Source organism: Sinohyriopsis cumingii, unplaced genomic scaffold (assembly GCF_028554795.1).
Source record: "Sinohyriopsis cumingii isolate HCF-2022 unplaced genomic scaffold, ASM2855479v2 utg000426l, whole genome shotgun sequence".
Taxonomy (NCBI): Eukaryota; Metazoa; Mollusca; class Bivalvia; order Unionida; family Unionidae; genus Sinohyriopsis; species Sinohyriopsis cumingii.
The window spans coordinates 4,630,377-4,642,248 of NW_028315897.1; the positions used below are offsets into that span (position 1 = coordinate 4,630,377).

At 38.7% G+C, this 11,872-nt stretch overlaps 1 protein-coding gene across 1 annotated transcript in view; it reads right to left on the bottom strand.

Moving 5' to 3' along the window:
- Positions 1–11,646, bottom strand: part of LOC149774104 (E3 ubiquitin-protein ligase TRIM45-like) — a 69,416-nt gene extending 57,770 nt beyond the window's left edge. The window contains exons 1-2 of the mRNA XM_089945845.1: positions 10,591–11,646; positions 9,494–9,511 (exon numbers count right to left, since the gene is read on the bottom strand). Coding sequence (XP_089801971.1) covers positions 9,494–9,511; positions 10,591–11,631 — 1,059 coding nt within the window. The 5' untranslated portion in view covers positions 11,632–11,646. The remainder of the gene's footprint in view (positions 1–9,493; positions 9,512–10,590) is intronic.
- Between the last annotated feature and the right edge of the window lie 226 nt (positions 11,647–11,872).

Genomic DNA, 11,872 nt, shown 5'->3' on the forward strand with positions numbered 1-11,872 from the left:
AGTTTGGATTGTTGATGATCGCATCGAGTGGTCAAATTTAGTTTATTTAGCCGTGTCAAGAGTAAGAAGGATAGCTCAGTTACAAAGAATTGTATTAGATGATGTTGTCAACGACAGCATCAACAGATCAATCGCTGATGATACAATAAGAAAGAAATTAGCCGGTTACAAACAGAGCGACAAAAAAAATGGTAACGAGTTTGATCTTGACGAAGCATTTATTATACAATTACAACAACAGCAGAATAATCACTGCGCGAGTTGTAATTGTTTATTGCTGTGGCAGTATTCGAAAAATAATCCAAGGCAATTTACCGTAGATAGAATAGATAGTAATCGCGGTCATACACGTGAAAATGTGATGTTGACCTGTCTTGAGTGTAGCCGACGCAGAGGTGTTGCTGCAGTTATTTAAGTGATCGAGGTGGTAATTGTGTATCCGTGGGAATCACCTGAAGTTGCTCGCGTGTGAATCCACGCTGAGGAGCAGTCGAATCTAATCTGTAGATTGCGTTTCTCCCAGTTGATCTGGTTATGCTGGATATCTTATGTGTAGTAACACTCCATGTGGGATCGGTTGCTCTTTTTTTTCCTCCTTCTAGTTCGCCTGGTTCGTATAAATACCTAACGGTGACATTACCCAGCAACGGGGACGCTAGCGTCCCTGGCTGTGTTGAAACATATCTGCGTGTACTGACGCGGGGTATATATTTTTTTGTGATTGCATTTACAGGTCTCATGTTTGTTGTTCTGGTAATTTCATTATTCAGCGCGGCTATCACGTTTGGCAGTCTTGCAACCCATTCACGAGATCTTGTATCGTAAATGAATTCCCTCGCGTACTGGTATCCGAATAATCTCTCAGCGAGTGTTCTATTAAATCGCTCAACAATTGCCTGATCCCGATGAATTTCAGTATGCCCTCGTCGTATAACAACGTTATGCTGCTTTGTCAGTGATGACACCGCGCCCTGAAATTCTTTACCAGGATCAACTTGTAATAATCGGGGCCAGCTTAGAGGTCCTCGCTGATAAAATTCGTTTAAACGCAGAGGCAACTTCAGCGGCTGTTTTAGTCGCTAACGGTTCTGCTTCTTTGTATCTACTAGCAACATCAACTACTGTTAGCGCGTATTTGTATGTTTTTCTACGGACAGTATCATGAGGAAGAAATAGTATGTCAGCCTGATGAACTTCATTGGGGGTACTAACATCAAAATGTGCAAAGTTGATTTGTCGAGGTGGTGGTAGGTAGATTTGCCATATTGCTTGTTTTGACAGCCATTTTTTGGCAACCTCGCGTGTTACTGATGCCGCGTTGGCGAGTTTATTAATTGCTGAGTTACCTCTCCAGTATCCGATTGGGGAATAATAAATCGCTTCCATTTTTATTTAATTATCCAGCGCCTAATGCTAATTTAGATTTCATCGCTGATCTTACTAACCAATTAGCGAGTGACTCCTTAAATGATTTATTTTTTATGGCGCTTAGTGCATGAATTAATTTCACATCCGCGATATGCCTGTCTTGTAGATCTTTACTTCGATAAGCAACATCATGTATGTGACACGCTGCGTCAATAGCGTTTATCGGATACTCTCCCGGTTTTGGTTTAGATTGTTCATCAAGTCTGATATCTAGTCGTGTCCCTGGACCGCAGTAATTGTATCCTGGGAGATGCTTTTCTCCGGGATATTTAGCCCAAGGGGTACCTGGAAGTCGTCCGAGGGTGGCTGCGATGTCACCTCCGCTGACTTTGTCAGGCTTTTTTTTTTGAAATCTAAATTTTTTTGTGCCACATCGCGTACACTTACCAGAAAGTGCTTGTCTGTTATTTTTTGTTGTAATGGTTGTTATGTCGTTTGTAGGGGTTCGTGCCTTACACTTCACACAATATAGATCCATAATTATTATTCCTTATATACAAATGGAGATCACTGATTTTTCTGCGACGCGAAGAAAGGAGCCAGTCAAGCATAATTCCGTGCTACCAAATTCTATCAGAATGATCATCATAGGACCGTCAGGATCGGGTAAAACGCAACTGCTACTGAACATGATAATGAAGTGGATGAAATGGGACAAACTATACTTGATAGCTCCGTCTGTGGATGATCAACGTTGTTATGATGTTATAAAAGATTTTAATGAGAGTGCAAAAGCGCTGAGTGAAGACGGCGAGGAAGTAGTTGAATTTATCACTGATATCGAAGAAGCTCCCAGCGTTGAAGACCTTAACGGGGAAATAAATAACCTAGTAGTGTATGATGATGTGATGCTGGACAAGCAAAAAAATCCTGCAAGAATATTTTCCCGGGGTCGTCATAAAAACACCGATGTCATTTATGTTACTCAACGTTACACACAAATACCAAAAGTAATCAGGGATAACTGTAATCTTCTTGCTGTGTTTAATGGAGTTGATGTTCATACGCTGAGAAATATTCATCAAACCTGGTGTGGTGGCGATATGGATTTAAATAAATTTAAGAATTTCTTTAGTCACGCTCAAAGAAAACATCACGGATTTGTGACAATAAATTTACACGACCCGCGGACACGATACCGTATCGGACTTGATACATTGTATGGTTAACATAAAAATGTTTCCTTGGCGTCGAAGCATTTCTCGCACGCTAGCGTTTCTCGAATTTTTTTAGATATTTTTTTTTGTTCTGTGGTCTGAATAGAATGGTTTATTTCGTCGAAATAAGCCTTCTATCGAGGAATATTTTCCTGGAAGGGGTTACTGGTAAAATTGCTTTGGTCTGTTCGCCCTCCCTGCTGCTATTGTTTATAATGCCGATCAACGTAGACACGTATACAACGACTATTATTCTGCATTATGACTTTTTCTTCGATACCCTACTTCTCTAAACATTCATAACACCATGAGTGATCTACTGAATAAAACGGCTTGAAAAAGTCAGATTTGCTGAAGTATATATAGACCAACGTTTGAAGACTTAAACAGGTTAATATGGGAGAGTACCCCTTTCGGAAACCAGGTTGAGCTTCATATATTATCTCCCTTTCAAATGTCCATGCTGTCAGTCTTTTTATTCAGGATAACACGGACGTTCTTGTTTAGCACAACGATACTTGGAACGCCTTGATAATTGTTGGGATCACTTAATACAGTTATCTTTTTGTGACAGATAATAGTTTGTACCCCCATAGCAAAAAAAAAACAGTTCTTGTGGGCTTCATTTTTGATCCGGGGAATTGACCATATATAAAACTGTATTATTTCTTGCCATGAACTATCTCAAGTAAGAAGTATATATTGGAACAGACACAAGCGTGTTGCTTCCAATACTATATTTCTTACAGTGACTCATATAAACAATCCACAAAGCGGGTCCTTAAAAGCGCATGCATATACAAGTTGGATAAAGATATACACATGATGTAGATTGTATTGTCCATTTCAATAACACAACATTTCCCTTGTTTTAACAAAATTAAATAAAGTTGTTTTATTTTTAATGTAACATATAAAACAAGGCAACGAAATCTAAATAATTCTGTAGAAATAGTTATTTTCAATGATAAAGATTTGACGTGAAACAGTATATCACAGAATAACACTGAATACGCAAGTAATGTCCAAAATATATTGAATGCGTTAATAATGCTGTTCATAGGCATCTTGGATAACCATTAACTTTTTGTTCCTATACCCTAAACAGTCATCCTGCTTGTCATGTACTTGTTAGTTGTTAACAGTCTCCGCCGTTCCACATAAACGCTACTCGTGGTATGGGCAGCTGTCGCCGCCAAAATTACATTAATCAAATGATCTAGTAAGAAATCAAATGATTTAACCAAGCAAATGAAATGATAAATCCACATTCCAAATTATGTGGTGTCACATGAAATGATTTAACGAACAAAACCGAATGATGCATTTAGATTTCAAATGACGTGGTATTAAATGAAATGATGTAGAGTTAAATGAAATGATTTAACCCATCAAACGGAATGATGAATTCAGATTGCAAATGATGCTGTGTGAAATGAAATGATGTAGCATGAAATGAAATGACTGAACCCCAAAAATGAAATAATGATTTCAGATTTCAAATGATGTGGCGTTAAATGAAATGATCTGGTATTATATAAAATGACTTAAAGAACAAAACGGAATGATGATATCTGCTTCCAAATGACGTGCTATTAAATAAAATGATGTAGTCTAAAATGAAATGATTTAACTCAACAAATGAAATCATGATTTTAAATTCCAGATGATCTGGTATTAAATAAAATGATTTAAAGAACAAAACGGATTGATGAAATCTGCTTCCAAATGACATATTATTAAATTATATAATTTCATTTAATACAACGTATTTTTTGCACTCTTCCATTCTTGTGAGTTCTTCTTAAGCTTTGACTTTAGTGTTTCTGGTACCCTTCGCTACTACTGGTATTGCATCTGAATTAAAATGCAGCTTGCACTCACCGGGGAACAGACCTATTCCATAAAACAGGTCACTGTACATACTTGTAACTGTGATTTATGTAAGCCATACTCATTATCAAAAGCTTGTGTCAGCTGAACTATCTGTAATTCATGTGAAGTTTGAACGAAAATGAGAGCTGCGGCCTGACTATCTACAACGTAAAGATATGCTTTTACAGTTTTGCCGTTGTGAGAGCAGGAAAGCATTAGCTTGCCCATCACTGAGATCAAATCCACTGTGTTCAATACAAGCTTACTGTCGAGATGTATTACGGGTCTTTAATATACTCATTTGAAAGAATGTTTACTTTTGACCCAGTTTCTATTTTAAATTTATATGGGATTTGGGAAGGACCAATACGTAATTGGACAAATGCACGGTATGGAGATGACATATATGAATGCCTTACTGTACATATGTAAAAGTCATTGTCATTATGTGTATTCCGTTATAATAAAATCCTTGGTCACTGTCAGATCTATTTTGCACAGGTTTGGACCTGCACATTTTTTAAGAATGATTAAGTTTGCCACACTCTCTGCAAGTCATACCTCAAGCCGGTGACTGCGAGTTGTTCGACAGGTGATTCCTGTTTCCACAATTCCTACATGTGAACTGCTAGGACCTTGCACTTTTGTGATGTTGGTTCTGATGCGTCTGCGTTGACTTCAGGAATTGTTGCCGGTGATATCCCCTAGGTTTGTTCCCACCACGTATCTGCATTCTGTTTCTCATTGTATCGACAGCGTCCACATCCTTGTTTGGAGTGCCATTTGGAATCGACATTGATTTCAATTGCTGTCGATAATATTCAAAGTTTTGGACGTTCTGAATAGCTTTATATAATGTCATCTTGTCTCCTTCATTAATCAGTTTTTCTCAGACTATCTGACCGAAGCCCCAAATACAATTCTACCCTTATCATATCATCGGCATCATGAAAGATGCATTCGCTGGCTTTGAGTCTTAGCCGTATGACGTAGGAATCAATTTATTCCGCCCCTTGCATTTCGGTATTGAAACTATACCGCACAAATATGGTGTTTTACTTTGCTTGCACTTGCGCCTTGAAACGGTCATATAATGTTTGGAGCTTCTTCGCATCTTCATTTGAAATACCAGTCCACGTCTGGTAGACGTATCTCATTTTTTCCCAACACACAACGAAAAGTAAGACACCTTTTCGGCTTCTGTTTTGTTCTTTAAGCGGTCCATTAAAAATCAGCGTGATATGTAGTTTAAACTTTTCCCACTGTTTCGGCATGTTCATAGCCTCCTAGTCCATGACTGGTGGCGGAATCATGCATAAATCCATGGCTGACTTTTCCAAATCTTAACTAATGCTCACACTTCTACTTTATGCGCAACTCAAAGTTAATGCACAAATCCAACTTAATTTCTGACACTATGTTGTGTTTCTTGTCATAAACTATCTCAAGTGAGAAGTATATATTGGAAGAGACGCAAGCGTCTTGATTCCAATACTTTATTTCTTATTGTGACTCATATGTAAGTTCATTTATCAAGTCGATGAGGACCACATTAGTCATCCAGTGTTTTTATCGGGAACAAATGGTATGTGGGTGCGTAGTTGTCCGATGATGCCGATGTACCCCCTGAATGTTTTGTGGCATTGTAGACATGGGATGGTAGCAATGCTGATCGGGGGGTTACTGGCTCGGGAGTTCCTCCGTTGTTCTGCAATGGCTGTATTGTTGGCCTCGCAAGTTACAGCACCTTTAGTGATGGAAGAGTGGCTTACGACCCTGTCGTGGGTATTATGCTCCCACGTGTCATAACTAATGCCAAAGTACTTCAATGACGACTTTAGCGTGTCCTTTTATCGTTTTATATGGCCTTCTTTTGTTGTGTTGTCCTTGAACATGCTCGTCATAAAAGATTTTTTTTTTGGAATCCGGTGGTCTTGCATGCGAGCTTCATGGCCTTCCCATCGCAACTGCGATTGCATCTAGATAGTGTAGATACTGGGAATGCGTTCTTGGGCCTGGACCTCATTATCCATGATCGTGTCTTGCCATTTCTTTGCAAGGCGCTGGTACACTGTCCAGGTTTCGCAGGCATACAATAACACATTGAGTACTATCGCTCAGTACACTTTCAACTTTGTCAGAAAAATAATGCCTCTTATATTCCAGACCTTGACTTATAGGCTGCCCAATGCTACGCTGCCTTTGCAATCATGGCATTAACTTCGTCATCCAAAACCACATTATGGGACAGCGTGCTGCCAAGATATGTGAACCTGTTCACTGCGCACAGTTTGGAGCCGTTGACAGTGATTTTTGGCTCAGCATACGGGTTTCCTGGGGCTGACTGATACATTATTTCAGTCTTCTTTGTGTTGATCGTAGAGCTTAAATTTGTGCAAGCATCAGAGAACTTGTCAACGCTGCATTGCATGTCAGCTTCAGCGTTGAGGGCACAGTCATCATCAAATAGCAAGTCTCTGTTGATGTATGTTGTGACCTTAGTTTTTGATTGGAGCATCCTGAAATTGAACAGTTTGCCATCAATTTGGTATATGATGCTGATTCCCACGTCACCATCTCTAAAGGTATCAGTGAGCTTGGCTGAAAACATGAAACTGAAAAGTGTTTCCGCTAGTACACAGCCTCCATTTGACACTGGAAATGGATATCATGTCTTACCATTATTCCGGACTCCAGCTTCCATACCATCATGGAATTGCTGCACCATGATTATAAATTTCCTTAGGCATCCGTACTTGTCCATGATCTTCTACAAGCCCTCTCTGGTAACAGAGTCGAAGGCCTTAGTCAGGTCGACATACGAAGAGAAATGGTAAGTTTTCTGTTCTAAGCTTTTCTCTTGCAACTGCCTAGCAGCGAACACCATGTCGATGATTCCACGCTCCTTTCGGAATCCACACTGGCTTTCTGGTAGGAGTCCATGGTCAAAGTGTGATGTTAGATGGTTGAGGAGAATCCTGGCGAGTATCTTGCCTGCGATCGAGAGCAAAGAGATACTTCATCAGTTGTCACAATCCTGAAGATTTCCTTTGCGCTTATACAAGTGTATAATAGTAGCATCCTTGAATTACTGTGGGATCGTCTCTTTTTGCCACATTATATGAAACACCTGAAGGAGATTTTCAGTCAGAGCTGCACCGCCTTCCTTGTAAATCTCTGCTGCGATTGAGTTTGAGCCAGGAGCCGTGTCACTAGAAAGCAAACGTATTACTTTCTGGGTCTCTAACATGGTTGGTGGGTCATCCAGTGATTCACTGACTGCCACATGGGGCAGGCGATGAACGGCTTCATCCCTGATGGATGTTGGGCGGTTCAGGGCATGGTTCAGGACATGGTTGAAGTACTCAGCCCACCTTTCGATGATCTTCTCTTTGTCTATAATCAGTGTGTTCTCATCCACACTGTGGAGAGAGGATGATCTTGATAATGATGGGCCATAAACTTCATTCCATGCATCATAAAACCTCTTCATAACATGCTTCACAGCGTGGCTTTGGATATCATCAGCTTTGTTACCGAATGTGCCGAATCCAGTCTCCACATGCTTGGGTAGTCAAGCCCTGACTCACCTTAGGTTTAAAACCCGTCGGCCAGTCGAAGCGGTGTACCGGGGTGTCCCTGCTGAGCATGTTACAGCTCATTGGAGCCACAGGTGAGAGAGCTGGGTACGACTGGGGACCAAAGATAGGTGAGCTACCCCAAAGAAGGCACGACTGTTCCCCCACCAGAAGTGCTACCCCTCCAATACACTCCCTTACACACCAAGTGACTCATATAAACAATCGACAAAGGGGTTCCCTAACAGCGCATGCGTATATAAGTTGGAGAAAGATGTACACATGATGTAGATTGTATAGTCCATTTCAATAATACAACAAACACGGCACAACATATATAAATGATGATGTATAGTTGACTTTTCGCTATAAAATCCTAAACATATTCAATAGAATATAGGATACTGACAATACAATAAATCATCGGCAAAGCTGTTGTTGTTGTGTCTAAGAAATGTTTGAATGTATGTCTGTACCTACAAACATTACTGTCTGGACACGTATATAAGCTAAAAAATTTAAATTGTTGTTGTAGAGGCCATGACATGTTAACTAAAATCCTAGTTGACTTGATCACAATTTCCTCGTGGTACATCAATGTTAATCTATCATCCAAATTTGAAGTCCAGACTCCGAAACTGGTTACATAATTACACTCCCTTCTTATGTTCTTTACCAATACCATGCACACCGGGTCACATTATGTATCTGGGGAATCGTTTTCTGTCAGCATCTCAATAAAGATTGCAATGGTATGGACCGGATAATCAATAAGAAAACAGACAGACAGAAGGATGGACAATGCCCTAACATAGCATGCCCGTCTTGAAACGAGTACGATAATTCAGTGCTCGATAAAGGTCACTATGTACACGTATTGACTGAAAACGCATTCACACGTGACACCTTAGAAACTTCTACCTGGTATATTTTAGGATAGCGAATGTTTTTTTTTTTTTTTATTTTCTGACCATATACCCGCGCTTATGCATATTTACATGTCTCATATCATTGAATTGAACCTTATGATTAATGCAAAAATGAACCGTGGCAGACAGAAAGGAAAACCTCAATACAAAGTTAATATTCAGACATATTACCCATCAGCTGACATGTTACCTTATTTAGGGTCATGGGCTAAAAACAAGAACAATTTTCTAAGTATGGTGTCATGAATAAAATAGTGTGAAAATAACCAATCATTACTTGAGGATACTCCTATGGGAAGGTGAAATGAAAGTACAGTTAGACATTGCAGCGTTTGGTGACTTGAAAAGAAATAGTCTGGGAGATTTATCATCGCAGTGTATAAGAAACCTATTCTGAATTTCCCGACAATACCGTGAACGCGCTGGTTGTTACTTTAAAAATGGTAATTATACTCAAAATAGACCTTGCAATATCTGCATCTGGTTCTTCTTACTTACAGAAAAAAATACCCGTCATAGTACTCACCTGTTCTCGTCTTTCCTCCTGAAAAATAAAATCAAGGTGATATTAGAAATGCAAAATAAAATTTGCCAATTTCATTGAGAAAAAAAGTTGCACACGTATACATACATGTAAACAGCAATGTGGTGTATGTCATTTCTTTACCTGAACTAATATCATGTTATAGTTGCCTAGCAACTAAATCTTTTTATTTCGACATTTTATATTTATATTACGTGAAGAAATAACCATTAAGTTCTGTAAGATAGCTTTCTAACGGAGGAAACTTTGTCTTTCTGGCATTTTGTGCTATTTCTTAACCTGAAAATAAATATACAATCTGCAATCGATTTCACAATTTCCTGTTTTGTTCCATCAGAAACATAACAATAAGAACTAGTACATCCAAAACTGGTGTTTTTCTGTATATTCCAATTCAAACGCTTGTGTCAAAATACAATACAGAAATAGGATCTTTATCTATGTGTAGATTCATCTACGTTTAGGCTACGTTTATACTTATCAGTATCATCTATTTTAAGTGATTTATTTATATTGGAAGTTTTACATCTTCCTTACAATGCAATGCTTAATAACGTTTGTTATGAATCACAGAAATGAATCCTCATACATTTAAGCGCCATGGCTATATCCGGCTTAACTGAATTAAAAAAACAATAAGTTGAATGGCATGTGAATGTGGTTCTTTTTAATACCTGCATGTTTCATTATACGTTTTACTCATATATCCGTAAGTGTTTGAATATAGTGTTGCATAACATTCCTTTGATTATCTTTCTTGCCAACAAAAAAAGACCTTTTAGTTTCATGATCTATTGGAAAGAGTTCATCTATATTATTTAAATACCTGAGAAAATTGAGGGTTATGGTCACTATAAGGGTCCGCAGGTTTCACAGTCTTGGAATTTGGGTGGGTCCAAGGCTAGAATTTACAGGTCCAGGACTTACAGAGACCTTTGTATTCAGTAACTTTACTAACGATATAAGGCGGTCAACCTTTCCGTTGGAACTACACAACTAATTATTCAATAAAGGAATGAATGAAATATTTATATTTTTACAAAATACAGCCGCTGCAATTTCCACTAAATGACACTTACCGGGCTCATCTCGGTCGAATCTCGCATCATTCCAATCAAGGCAATCAGTTCTCTAACCTTGATTTCAACTGGAAGAAACAAGTCTTTCTCCATGCGTGTCATGGGTTTATGAACAGTTTCTGATGTTGCCGTTGAAAGTAATTGCTCAAGATCTGGACCTTTCTTTATTATATCTATGTCTGTTCCTTGTTCAATTATCTTTCTCACATTGTCATTTGCGGTAGAACACGTTTTCAATTCCTCATTCATAGCTCTTTTGAGAGCTTCATTTTGTTGTCTTAGGTCTTTATAAACATTTTGTATTTTGTCTTTCATTTTTGCTACTTCTTGATCAATTACTTTGATCAACTGTAAACGCTGGTCCTCAAGAGCTTTTATTTCTTTCTTCTCTGCGTCATCAATTTTCCTATCAAGAGCTTCTGCCTCTTGCTCAGAAACAGTTATACGTCTCACCTTGTCCGAGCACTTGTTCATCTTGATCTGCACGGTCTTCTTCACTTCAGCTGCAGAATCAGATACCGTTTCTGTAGCATGGTTTTCGTGCTTAATTGCTTTGCACAGAACGCAAATAAGTGCTTTACAGTCTTTGCAAACAAGCCTGATTTCATCTTCTGGGTGTTGATCACAAAATATTCGTTGCCTTATTCTACCTTTCATTTCAGGCTCCAAGGTTCCCAAATCACTTACTTTGTGATTCCGGCTCATTTTCAATTTTTCGTGTACATAGCAACATGTCTGACACAAATTATCCTCACAATCCAAACATCTAATGCATGCCACGCTCTTTGGACCACAAATATCACAGGGAAAATTCTCGCCGGAGTCACTATCAATGTAAAAGTTTGACTGAAAGGCAGAAACTCCTCCAGTTGGTAATTCTACACTTTTCCTGCACATGGGGCAATTAAATTGACCGTTACGAAGGTTAGCCCCTACATAATCCTCCAGACACTTGTAACAGAAACTGTGGTGACAGGGTATTAGTTTAGGATTCTTGAAACTCTCCATACAAATACTGCATTCGTGTCGTCTCGCTGCCATTTTGGAGTTACTTTCGTTTTGTTTAACTAATACAAATATGGTTACATCGGTTTCAGCCAAGCGCATGCTCAGGTTCACTAAAGGTTTTTATTAGCCTAGTATACCTATATAATTTAATACAATGCAAACATAAGCCTTAGAGAAGAACTTAAATAAGTCTGCTTCCTTGTTTTCTCGTAACAATTAACGTAATAACATTTTACAAATTAAAGAAGTATGACCTAGAATTTTACAGTTCGAC